This window comes from Helicoverpa armigera, chromosome 20 (genome assembly GCF_030705265.1).
Source record: "Helicoverpa armigera isolate CAAS_96S chromosome 20, ASM3070526v1, whole genome shotgun sequence".
In the NCBI taxonomy this organism is placed as follows: Eukaryota; Metazoa; Arthropoda; class Insecta; order Lepidoptera; family Noctuidae; genus Helicoverpa; species Helicoverpa armigera.
The window spans coordinates 5,769,148-5,782,707 of NC_087139.1; the positions used below are offsets into that span (position 1 = coordinate 5,769,148).

Consider the following 13,560-nt stretch of genomic DNA (forward strand, 5'->3'; position numbering starts at 1 on the left):
TTTTCACTTAGTTGGAGGATGTTAAAAGTGAAAAATAATCAAAATGATCAATGAAATAAAGCGAAAGCGACTTTTTTAGAGACTTTGCTTGTCAGTATCATGATACAATGGAACTTCCTTATGAAACGGGTGTAATTTCATCGAAATTTCCTGGTGGTGGGGCGTCCCGCGGCGCCCCTAAGACCGAGGCGCCCGGGTTATTCGCACACTCTGCACCGTAGATTAAGACGGCCCTGTAAGTAACTATTATGGTAATCTGTGATGTAGGATTTAAAATCAGGCAGCCGCCTGATTTTGCCGCCCCCTGAATTTGCCGCCCGGGGCATGGGCCCCGCTTGCCCCTAGATCCGGCGCTGATCACATTTTAAAAGATGTACAAAAATATCTGCAATAAAATGGAAATAAATATAATAATAAATAAATATATTGTTTGATTGTATGTATAATTTAATTATGAATATTGTTTTCTTTTGATTTTTCTTAATGAATAATAGTAATTTGTTTGTGTGAAGTTCTGATATGGGTGAATTTGCCTGAAAATGACATTTTATTTATTTAAAAACCTTCATACATACTTTCCGGCCAAACTCTAAACCTAATTTTTTTAGTCGGTTAAAGCTTTCTCCTAAATATAAAAAATACTTTTCTGAAAACCGCATCCAAATTGCTTCAGAAAAAGATTGTCGCGGACAAACAAACATACATACAAACAGGTCAAACTGAGAACCTCCTTTTTTGGAAGTGTGTTAACCACTTCACTATCCAGCATGCACACACAATAGTTAAACAACAAACTCATGGGAAAGGGAAGTTAAAATGTAATGATCAAATACCTTATAGAGCAAAGCCAGCTCATGTTTATTCCACGGCGACTTGCCATTGGGGGGGTCGATGCCAACACTGGCGAGGCGGCGGCGCAGGTCTCGCGCCAGCTCGTCCAGCTCCCGTAGTGCCCGCGCCTGCACGTAGAAGCGTCGAGCCCACTGCGGCTCCGACTGCCCGGCCGCGCGGAAGAACTGCTGTTGACGGAGGACCGTCCATACCTGGGGATAACAGGTGTTAGTGTAAATTTATTTTATTACTGCAAATACTCTGAGCATAGGATAAAAAGTGTCCATAATATTTATATACAGGGTGTGTCGTTCACAATCACATTAAACCCTATCGCATAAACTTTATGATATTCTATGACGAATTGTAAAAAAATAACCTAATCCATTCAGTGGTTTAACCACAGGAGTCATTTTTAGTTTTTATAATTTACAACATCATGTGTAAAGCAGAGATAAAGTTAGGAGTATCGCATATTTAGATCAGTTGACAACTGTCAGTTTTCAAGGGAGAATTTCATTTGTTTGAAATGACAGACTTTTATCCTAATCGAAGGCCGGGAAGTGGGTCAAATTAAGATTCCAAGATTTTCTTACATACACAGTTACAAGTGAAGCTAATATAAGCGTGTTAAAAAAAAGATAAAAGAATTTGAAATAATATTTGAGATTGATTTAGTAGTCTCTAAGATTAGCGCGTTAATTTAAATAATAAACTCTTCAGCTTTAGAATTTTAGTATAGATGGGTTACCACAAAAGTTTATTCTATGATGTCATATTTATACTTAAACTTTCCACATAATCCATATAACTTCCTAACCGCGTGTAAATCCGCGTTTACATAAATTTATAGTTAAATGTGAATAATATATTGTGGACGTGTACCTTGTAAACGTTAAGGAAAGCAATGCAGTCGCTGGTGGAGCCATCTGCCCACGTCAGCTTAGAGTTGTAAGCGTTCAAACGCTCACGGAACGGACTGTTGAACAGATTCTTCACTGACATCGCAGCCGCTGCAAAAATAAATTCAATAAATGTTATGCTATAAAAATATATACTTAAAGTAAGCGTGACCAACTTCAGAAATGCAAAGTTATTTGGCGAGATTTGCAATAATATATTGTAGTTAATAAGGAGTGAGACTATCTTCGCCAGAAATGAAAAATAAATATAAAAAATTTATAGTAAGCCAATAACTAAAGCTAATTTTGGGTAACAAGAATTGTACAACCAAATTACCACTAAGATTTTTTTTTTTCAATTCAATTAGTTAGATTTTGTGCTTACAAAGTCAATGATATAGATCAGTAAATAATTTAATAAGTACCCATAACGACAGTTTCCTCCAAGCAGCCGTAGATATAGCCCAATATGATGAGTTTAGACAGTTTGACGTCTACGGGTAACCTTGCGGCAACGCGGCCCAAGTACGTCATATCGCCGTCCATTGATGACCATTCGCCGTCAACAGTTTTCTTTAACGCTCCAATCTGATATGAAATTAATAAAAAATAATTATTGATACATAATGCGCGAAATTTTTTTTTTTTTCCTCTCATCCTCCGAGCCTTTTCCCGAACTATGTTGGGGTCGGCTTCCAGTCTAACCGGATTCAGCTGAGTACCAGTGCTTTACAAGAAGCGACTGCCTATCTGACCTCCTCAACCCAGGTACCCGGGCAACCCGATACCCCTTGGTTAAACTGGTGTCAGACTTACTGGCTTCTGACTACCCGTAACGACTGCCAAGGATGTTCAATGACAACCTTTTCCTCTGTATACAAGAATTTCTTCAATGCAACCCCTGTATTTTATTGTAACAAAATATGAAAAAAAATCTAAGTCCTGATCAAAAGTAGACTAAGCATTGGTTCAAAAATTTTCCCTTAAGAAATAGCCCTACACAATCATGCTAATTTATGCTGAAGATACTCACAATGTAGCATACAAATATACTAGCCTATAATAATAAAGTTTATTATAGTTATCGGCACGGATAATGACCTCTCGGCGGAAGAGTGGGGATCGCTTTGCGCACTGTACACTTAAGGCAATAAACCAATAAATCACTTCTGCGCAGGTAAAGGTCAAGGCTCAATATCCTTGCCGATTATTATAACTCGTGAAATAAATAAAGCGTACCTCTTTAAGCACAAGTACAGTGCGGTGTATGTTGGAGATGTCGGGCGGGTCCATAGCTAGAGCCAGCACGTCGGCAGGCGGGCCCATATCCATCATCTTCGCTAGCAGCACCAATCTCTCTAGAGGACAACGAATTATCTCCGGGGGAATTTCTTGTCTAAACCCTTCCTGTATTATGGACAATAACAACTTTTTACATTACATTATTCAATAGTGATTACAAAAAATATTATGTAAATATCCTCGCTATCACATACATGGCCGGATTCGAAAAAAAAAATGTTAAGTTGCCCATTTATCAAGGAAAGGTTTTTATCTGGGGGTAACTAGTGTTACTCTACGGTGACTTCGGGCTGTCGGGCCGAAATAGCTTTGTAGGTATTCGCAAGTCTCAGAAAGAAGTCCCTAAGACTGGAAATGGGTGATTGATACACCCATGCATCGGAGACCACGTGAATGTCGGACTTTCGCCTGATCTCTCTCCGTGTGTCCATCCCGTCAGGCTATGAGAGTGAAGGAATAGGGAGTGCATCTATGTCTGCGCAAATGCTTGTCCTGCTGGCTGGTCGACAATCGGTTAGGAAGCCATTTTCTTGTACATACATAAAAATGAATTGCTGTTCGTTAGTCTGGCTAAATCTCAAGAATGCCTGGACCGATTAAGCTTATTTTGCTTTTAAAATATTTGTAGAGGTCCAGGGAAGGTTTAAACGATACGGTTTTCACCTAGTTACATATATATTTTTAGTGTACTTACATAAAACTTTTCAGTAACCATCCTGTAGACGCGGCCGTCCCTCACTCGGCCGGCGCGGCCCGCGCGTTGCTCGCAGTTCGTCTTAGACGCCCAAGCTAGCCGCAGCGACGTGAAGTTCGTGTCAGGATCAGCCACCATTATCTTCATCAGGCAGTAATCTATCACTGTACAATACAATTGAGTTATGTTTATTTGTTTTCCCATTTATTTACCTAAAGCATTAAATCAAAATATTATTTCCAGTGGCTAAAACAGTAAGACTTAGTATTATACCGACACGGAACACCAGAGTAAGTCATAAGCATTTAATCCAAGACTAGTCTGAGCCAAATTTTTGCAAAAAGACTGCAGTTAGATCATACAGGTCTACCGCTCCTTGCTTAAAGGCTGAATAAGTTGTTCAGTTCTTTAACAGTGCGAAACTGACAATAGGGTATTTTAGTCTAGATGAGAAAAAAATTAAAAGTGTATTACAATGATTGTTTAGAGGAAAAGCAATCGCGAAATGTTAGTTTCACTTCGTAAGGTACATAAATATATTTTTTATTGCAGTTTAAAGTTTTTAGGTTTTTTTATCTGTCTTTGAACACTACGAAATGTCGCCGCCATGCTAATGACGTCATTACGGTAGTAAACAACTTTTAACCAAGTGTTTCTCATATTTATATCCACTGGTACTTGAATCCATAATTTGTCTGGTGTTTTTACACTAGTGTTCTCACATTCAGAAACAACACACCAACGATACGGAGCATAATTACTCATTATTAAAATTTTCAATACATATCAAAATATGTAGGTATTACTGACAGCTGTAGTTTGTTTACTAACGTAATAACGTCATGACCAAAAAACAATCATGGCGTCCGTTGTGTGCCGCGTTTTCGCGAAATACGCGCGAAATTTGAAATTATGATAAAACAATTAATTTATATTCGTACATAACGTCAGAAAAAAAAAAAAAATTAATTTTTTAGAGATATATTAAGACTAAAGAATTTATTTAAGATATATTTCAAAAATGCATGTAATACCCTATTGATACTGTAACGTAAAGTCCTAAGGTTCACTATCATCTGTGCGGTTTATCAGGGAGGAGGGGGGGGGGGAGTTTCATAGTTTACTTACCATACTTAATGTCAGGCACAGTGATGGAGCTCTCCGCAATATTAGTGGCTAGTATAATCTTCCTGTGTCCAGGCTGTACTCGTTGGAACACGCGCGCTTGTTCGTCCGCCGTTATCGTCGAGTGCAGGGGCAGAACATACCATTTGTACGAACGGCAATGGGCGCCCACTACCTTCTCACTGCAATTGAAGTCATAAAACTTATACACATGTAAGAAAAAAACCTCTCAAAATACCGTTAAAAAGCATCTTAAACTGGATATCCAAGCTAAGATTATGAATACGAAAGTAACTCTGTCTCTGTCTGTCTGTCTGTCTTTTCTGCACGCCTAAATTACTGAATCGATTAATGTGAAATTTGGTACAGACATAGTTTGGAATGTCAATATAAGTCCAATCGTATTCCAACGAAATTCGATTGGCTTGCGATTGGTCTGCCATTTTAGTGATTTTGGTCTAAATGATTCATTATTAAATGACAGAAAAGGATAAAAACGTTTTTTTTTCAAAGAAAAAAATGCGGAATGCCTCATTCGAATGTAAATCGTATGTCGCTTAAGTAAAATTAGGAGAATTGGGCCCCCAGGCCGGCGGACATTCAAGCTGTTCACACGCACGCCGTCGTGTCAGTCAGTGCCAGAATGGCCTCCTTTGGCTTAACTTATCTTTATTGGAAAAAGAAACAAAATTATGAACGATCGTAGCGACTTTCTTAGCAACGTTGAATCAAGATCCACTCGTCGCACATTCATCCTTTGAACTTTGCCAAAAAACCGATACTTGCCCGATTCGCGGCATTCACGTTCACGGGCGCGTTCACGGACTCGGGCGTACCGTTTGCACGCTCGTGAATGTGAATGTGCACGTTGAATTTAGAGTTAAACGCGCGCGTGTGAACCTACCATTAGACCCGGGAGAAGGACATAGGATACTTTATAAAGTTTTTGTCACGATCCGGCTACGGGAAGCAGTTATCTAGGGACGCGGGTGAAACCGCGAGTGGAAAGCCAGTTAGTCATAAAACTTAGGTACAACCACGATATTAACTCTGCCGATTAACATTCCCATTATTTATTTGCAAAAACAGGCAAATGGTTTCAACTTTTTTTAAACTTATAAAATATTATATTATAGTGAAAAAAGTATATGCTTTTACTAACCGCAAATCAAAGTCTGTAAGACAAGTATACAAGTCTTCAATCTCATGAATTCCTGGTAGGAATATGAGCACGGAAGGCAGGTCGGCTTGCGAGCGGTCCGTGATCTGATCTTCCGATTTATCTATGCCTTCGAAGGCATTCAACAGCCTCAGAACTATGTGGTGCATTTCCGGAACTATGCACGGGTCCTCGGCTTTAGGCTCTGGTACCTTTAATAAAAAGACATCGGACTTCACTAGTGATTCTATATTGGTATGCTTCAAAACGGGCTCAGTAGGGCCGTTTCGGCTTGCACGTCATCCTTTTGACTAAATACATAATTAAAATATTGTTATATTTTTATTTACTCTTCGCATAAAAATGCCGTGCCGGCCTGTACCTCCAATGGGCGGTAGGTACCGGCCGTTCGTGTTATGCTTAAACCATGTTCATTTAGGGTTCGGAATTTGTTAGTGTCAAATATTAGTCAAGACCAAAAAATTCCCAGTGACACCAAGAGATGCTTCTTATGATTTATTCTTGACCCTAATGTACGAACCAAGATAAGCATAAATTAAGTGTAAACCATTTTTAATAAATCAATAAAAACATTTTGAACACTTACAGTACCAAACTTGTTAAGGTGATCCAAATAGAACTTCTTCACAGTAAACATGGGATCACCCTTCTCAATTGTGATACAGTTGGTCTTCTCGAGGCCCACAGTGGTAGCTATCTTGAAATAGTCAGCGAATGCTATCTTATCGAACGTGGCTGACATGAGCACCACTTTCACATGGGGTGACGACGTATATGCTAGCCTCTTCACAATGAGAAGCAGGAAGTCCATCTCTTGGCCTCTTTCGTGAACTTCATCCAGTATGACATGGGTGTATTCATTCATTGTTTTTGATGCAACTAAAACAGTTTTTTAGTATGTAGTAAATAATCAATTTGTGACAATTCTTATCAAAATCAGATACTGTCAGTATATTAATCTCAGTTATATGAATATTACTCAGAAACACAGCAACAACAAATCGGTAATTGAAAATACATTTGAAATTGTGAAAAAAACATACCCAGTTTTTGTAGCAAAATACCAGTAGTAACATAACTTATGCGAGTATCATTTGAAACATGAGCATCAAGTCCAACCTGTGATAAAAACATTGTTATTTGTTATTCTACAACTTTGAACAAAATACTTGAACTAGGTATGGGTTACTTAAAAAAAACAATAATAATATTAGTACATATGTTACAGCCAAAGTAATAAGTCTGCATATTATACATATTATCTAGCTATTATTTATAATATCTACTCAATTTGGATAAAGTGATAATTGACACAGAATTAATCCCATTAACTAGCAATTTTATATAATATCTCCATAGACTTACATAAGTAATGTAATAAAACAAGCAGGTAAAGATTATTATTTCATGTTAACTAACTAAAGTGTCTAGTAGCTGACCTTAATATAATTCGAAAAAGGCACACCATAAAGCACAAAACGGCATAGCACAAAACGGCATAGCACAGCGCAGGGCACCCCATAATAGTAGTTAAAAGATACAACGTGGTCGAGATCAGAAAGCAAAACTGTTTTATTTCGAATACCAACATTACAAAATATTAATCTTGACAACTCACGAAAACAAATCACAAAGTAGGTACAAACATAACATACCTTTCCCTCATAATGATTGGTAAAGACTAATAAATTGAATTACAATCAAAAATCTACTTCTAAAATTAATTAAGTTAATCATCAGGAATTCCTATAATATCCCGCCACAATTCGGGCGGTGGAATCACCATCGGCGGATCCTGTGATAGTTCAGAATCCGTCTGGTTGCCTGGCTGGTTGTTAATGACAGGTGAACCGTTATCAGGTGTGTCTTGTGGTCTAGCCAGTATCTGATCTGCATGTCGCCGATGCAGCTCTCCATCTTCCGTCCTTACCAAATATGTGGTCGGACCCTCTACCGTCTCCACGGTGGCCCGGCACCACTTGTTCCCGGGCCCGTACATGCGTATTAGCACGGGCTGCAGCAGCGTAAAAGTCCGCGTCGGCGTGCGCTGCGCCGCCGCCTCCAGTTGCTGCTCCGCGCGGCTCGGCATCGAGTCGGGATGTAAGCTCGACACGGCCGTCCTGTACCTTCGCCCATTCAGTAGCTCAGCAGGTGTCTTGTTCGTGGAGCTATTCGGTACCGTCCGTAAATAATATACAACTTTACAAAGTCTCTCCTGCCAGTGCATGTCCAAATTCTCTAATTTCTTGACTTTATTTTTAAACGTTTGAATCGTGCGTTCAATCTGCCCGTTAGTCTCTGGGTGGTAGGGCGGTGAATACAAATGTTTAATGCCATTCTTTTTTAGAAAATTATTAAATTCATCCGAGGTGAATGCACGTCCATTATCAGACACCAACACTTCGGGAAGCCCTTGTGATGTGAAAATTTTTCTCAGAACAGCTATCACCGTACCACTATTCATTGCTGGAACTATTTCAGCTTCAAACCATTTGCTATAGCTGTCTACTAGGACTAAAAAAGTTTTTTCCCGAAAGGGCCCCGCGAAATCCACATGCACCCGGCTCCACGGCTTCTCTGGAACTATCCATGTCTGCGGATCTTTTGGTGGGTTATTTCTTACAAGTTGACATTGCTGACAGTCGGCCACTACTCTCTCGATCTGCCGATCCATATCGACCCACCACACATAGCCTCTTGCATACGCTTTTGTTTGGACAATGCCCGCATGAGGGTCATGTAACAACTTTAACACTTTGTCCTGTAAGGACGTAGGTATTATGACTCTGTTGCTCCACAATAAACAACCTTTATTATGTGAAAGAGCCTCTCTTCGTGTCCAATAAGCTTGTAGGCTCGGGTCCATGTTCTTTCGCGGCCATCCGTGCAATACGTGAAACATAACTTTTTGTAATACCAAATCTCTATTGGTCTCCGCGGCTATCTTACTAGCATCTAGCTCCCAGCCACTCGGCTGCTCCTCCAGCAGCAGCACGTCGCGCAGCACCTCCTCCTGCACGCTCGACGTGTCCGGAGCAGTCCACCGGCTCAATGCGTCCGCGTTGCCGATTAATTTACCTGGCCTGTATTTAATGCTGTAATTATAACTGGACAGTTTCAATGACCAGCGCAACATTCTCGGTGAAATCTGGTCTGGGATTGTTTTCGCAGGGTTAAATAAACCCACCAGCGGCTTATGATCTGTCACAATACAAAATCTACGGCCCGCCAAGAATTCGTGAAACTTTGTCACTCCAAATACAATGGCCAGGGCCTCTTTATCAATCTGCCCATATCGTCTCTCATGCGGCTGAAGTGTCCGTGAGGCCATCATCACCGGTCTCTCTGACCCGTCGTTCATGACGTGCGCAATAATCGCTCCGAGACCATATTCTGATGAATCACAAATGAGAAGTAGTTCCTTTTTCAAATCATAGCCTACCAACGTTCGCTCTGAAGAGAGTAATCGCTTCGCCTCCACAAATGCTTCTTGTTCCTTCTCACCCCACCTCCAAGGTCTTTTTGATTCTAAAAGTCGATATAATGGCTCCAACACCGTGCTCTTGTCAGGTAAGAACTTTTCATAAAAATTATACAAGCCCAGGAAGGCACGTAAGGTCTCTCTGTTCGTTGGGGCTGACTTTTCCTGAATCTCTTTGACTTTCGCTGGTGCTGGGTGAAGTCCTTCTGCATCAATCATGTGTCCCAGGAATGTAATGCTGTTCGCAGCGAACACACATTTCCTTACATTCAGGCGGAGTCCCATCTGTTGCAGCTTGTTCAGCACTTCTCTCAGTCTCCGGTTGTGTTCATCCATCGTAGCTCCAGTGACAGCAATGTCATCTAACAGGCAAGCCACTCCATCCATACCCGCTAACGCCGTTGACATTAGGCGTTGAAAAATTGCTGGCGCCGCGCTCACACCGAATGGCAAGCGATTCATTTTCATAAGGCCGATCGGAGTGTTCAGCGTGAGCAACATAGCTGTGTCGTTGTCTACCTTCAGTTGTGTGTAAGCGTTTTTCAAGTCCAGCTTACTAAATATTCTGCCGCCACTAAGTTTCACAAACGCTTCCATAGACGTCGGTAGCGGATAGATGTCCGTATCTATAGCGGCGTTCACCGTGGCACGATAATCACCACATATGCGTATTGTTCCGTCTTCTTTTATTACCGGCGTGACTGGCGTCGCCCACTCCGAATAACGAACAGGTGTCAGTACACCCGCCTTCACCATCTCGTTCAATTGTCTAATGACTTTTTCTTTAAGCGGGTAGGGCACGACGCGCGCCTTTAAGAAACGGGGCGTAGCTTCCCGCCGAACGTGAAGTGATACCTCAGGACCTTTGTACTCGCCAAGTCCTTCTCTAAATAGATCAGGAAATTCTCTTCTATATGGCTCTATCTCCTCTTTAGTCCAGCACAAACCTGATACTTGAAGGCTTAGTGCATGGAACCAGTTCAATAAAAGATACAACGTGGTCGAGATCAGAAAGCAAAACTGTTTTATTTCGAATACCAACATTACAAAATATTAATCTTGACAACTCACGAAAACAAATCACAAAGTAGGTACAAACATAACAGTAGTGACCAGCTATTATGAATAATATCCAGATAAAGTAATTAATTTATCACATTGTCAAGTTAATTTGGGTAATATATATAATGACCAGTGATTATGTATAAAATATATTTAATCATTATGGCTGTAACACATATACTTAAATATGGATATGCAAAAAAAAATGTTTACCTGATAGCCAACCACTCCACCAACATCCCAACCTCTTTCCTGGGCAACTCTTTTGGCAATAGAAATAGCAGCTATCCTCCTTGGTTGTGTCACAACTATCTTGCAAGGCTGGCGACACTTATAGCAGTTGTCAAGTATCCATTGTGGGACTTGAGTGGTCTTACCACAACCAGTCGGACCTTCCAATATCACAACTTGATTAGCCCTGATTGTATCCACTATCTAAAAAAGGATACAATTATATTGAGGACAATAAAATAAAAAAGGGCCAATTATATTAAGGACTCCATGTGTATTTTTCAGCAAGCATACATAGATAGAAGCTGCTAAGCAGTTACAGCTGTGTATTTTTAAAATAAACTTTTTAGCTTGAGGATAATGGTCTTGTGAAGCCAACTTGATAAAGAATGCATAAAATAAAAAAAACATTATGTAGATCTCTTAAGGCCGTAAGGAACATTGTGAATCAAAAAAAATCTATACTAATATTATAAAGTTTAGTGCAAACTTTATAATAGTATAGATTTTTTTTCTCTCAGGAAGTACTTGTCCAATTAAAAAAAAAACTTTTTGTGTTAGATAGCCTACAATGTACATATTGAGGAAGGCTGAAGGATAATTTTAATCCCGATGCACAACATATTTTTCACAGGACATGGGTGAAACCATTGGCGGAAGCAACTATACTATAAATTTTTACTAAAAATAACGATGTTGGCGAATCTATGAGAAAGACCTCACCTTTGCCTTATACTCATTAATGGGCAAGTGATTGGTATCCTCCTTCCTTTGGAATGAGTACTTATTGTAGACTTGTAGCATGGCTTCGTCTGCCAGAGCGGGAATAGTTTGGGAGGAAGCTCCTGCAGAAGACATGTTGTCCATAGAATCCAGGGGTCCTCGGTGGTCCTGATTCTCATAACACTCTGCTGCATTCTGCAGTACAACAATAAAAATCTATTCTAATACGTACATAAAGATGAGAGAATTGTTTGTTTGCATCAAATAGTACTGAACCAATTCAAACAATTCTCTCATTATTAAGAAGCTATACTAGGTAAACTGTTGTTAGCTTGGTAAAATGTTGTGCAAAATAAAACTAAACAAAACAGACGCCACAGTTCTTAGTTGATTAATACGCCAGCAGTATTAATTAAGGTAACAGTGAGAATTAGCAGTTTAGTTAGTAGAATATACGACCCACTGGCCGAATAATGTACAGCTTTTTATACGTTACCCGCAAATATAATTCAGTCTCTCTTTGCCTAGCTTCGCGCACATAAGCGGTGCCTCCGGATACCACCTCGGAGTGGCGGTGTTCCTCTTTCCTATTCAAGTCGTCGAATTCATGCTTCACGATTCGCATTCCACCCGTAAGCGGACCCCGGAGTCTTGTAACTTGCGAACTCGATGGAGAAGGATTCATCAAAAACCCTCGTAATTCGTCCATGCCGATATGTTCTGCCGATACTTTGTGTATCGACCACGAATATAGTCAATGAATATTCGAATCTTCAAGATTGAACAAAGGCACTTCTAAAATATTGCTGTATCAACAAAAAAGATCATGAAAAAGAAACTAACTTTAATTTCAAGTTTCGACGCTGATTGTTTTCTTACATTCCTCTATCAAAAGGGTCTGTCAAATGGATGGTCAAATGAATGAATGAAGTCCGATCCAAACTCATTCTCTCGATGTCCAAGTATTGACATATAATGGTCCAAACTGCAGGAAGTGAGCAACCAAAGACGTTCATCCTATGCCAGTGGTTCCCAAGCTTATTTTGTCTACTGTCCACTTTGAGAATAATAGGAATATTTTTTTAGCGCCCCCATTTTTGAGGGTTCCGTACTCAAAGGGTACGGGACCGTATTGTTTTCGCTCCTCTGTCCGTCCGTCCGTCTGTCACCAGGCTGTATCTCATGAACCGTGATAGTTAGAGAGTTGAAATTTTCACAGATGATGTATTTCTGTTGCCGCTATAACAACAAATACTGAAAACTACAATAAACACAATTTTGGTCTGCTACGGAACCCTTCGTGCGCGAGTCCGACTCGCGCTTGGCCGGTTTTTAAATTATTAGTAAGAAAGAACATCGTGCACTGGGGGCTTTAGACGATAGACATAATATAGTAAATAACAGGACTGCGCACTTATATCCAAAAAACGAGCCGAGTGAAACAGTTAGTACGGAGGCCGTCTGACCCCTTCTAATAGGGTGTCTATGAGATTAAGCTATGTGAGACAAATCCGAATTTGCTAAGATTAGTAAACACAGATTGGTACCTATTGAAATTTTAACTTACGCAGTGTGTTACCTTAAGATACTAATAAAGGCTTTTAATAATTAGTGGGAATTATTAAAAGCCGACCATAACATAGTTGGGAAAAAGGCTCGGAGGATGAATAATTAGCAGTATAAAAGCAGTAAAATTCGAAGTGAAGACTGATTTTTTGTATTTTTGCTTCACATATAGATTGCTGAGCCATTTATTAGCCTTTCTTCATTTTTTGGGAAGCTATAACAATAGTCCAACAGTTTTAGAATCCATCACACATTATTTTGTCTCATTATAAGAATTTTTCATGGACACAATAGTTGTTTGATTTATACGATAATGTTATTATTAGCTAACCTGTGGAACGATGTATTGCAATCACCATAGGATTCACTTTTACAAGTATAAACGCAACACTTTTTCACCATTTTAATAGTTTAAATTGATTTAATACAAAAAAATATAAACAAAATTTTAAATACTGATTAC

The 13,560-nt window shown here is 39.7% G+C and overlaps 1 protein-coding gene across 1 annotated transcript in view; it reads right to left on the reverse strand.

Moving 5' to 3' along the window:
* Positions 1-12,456, reverse strand: part of LOC110379097 (probable ATP-dependent RNA helicase spindle-E) — a 35,135-nt gene extending 22,679 nt beyond the window's left edge. The window contains exons 1-12 of the mRNA XM_064039634.1: positions 12,028-12,456; positions 11,532-11,726; positions 10,791-11,012; positions 7,078-7,153; positions 6,621-6,913; positions 6,017-6,225; positions 4,858-5,036; positions 3,730-3,893; positions 2,973-3,140; positions 2,159-2,321; positions 1,717-1,844; positions 834-1,043 (exon numbers count right to left, since the gene is read on the reverse strand). Of these exons, the coding sequence (XP_063895704.1) occupies positions 834-1,043; positions 1,717-1,844; positions 2,159-2,321; positions 2,973-3,140; positions 3,730-3,893; positions 4,858-5,036; positions 6,017-6,225; positions 6,621-6,913; positions 7,078-7,153; positions 10,791-11,012; positions 11,532-11,726; positions 12,028-12,240 (2,220 nt within the window). The 5' untranslated portion in view covers positions 12,241-12,456. The remainder of the gene's footprint in view (positions 1-833; positions 1,044-1,716; positions 1,845-2,158; positions 2,322-2,972; positions 3,141-3,729; positions 3,894-4,857; positions 5,037-6,016; positions 6,226-6,620; positions 6,914-7,077; positions 7,154-10,790; positions 11,013-11,531; positions 11,727-12,027) is intronic.
* Between the last annotated feature and the right edge of the window lie 1,104 nt (positions 12,457-13,560).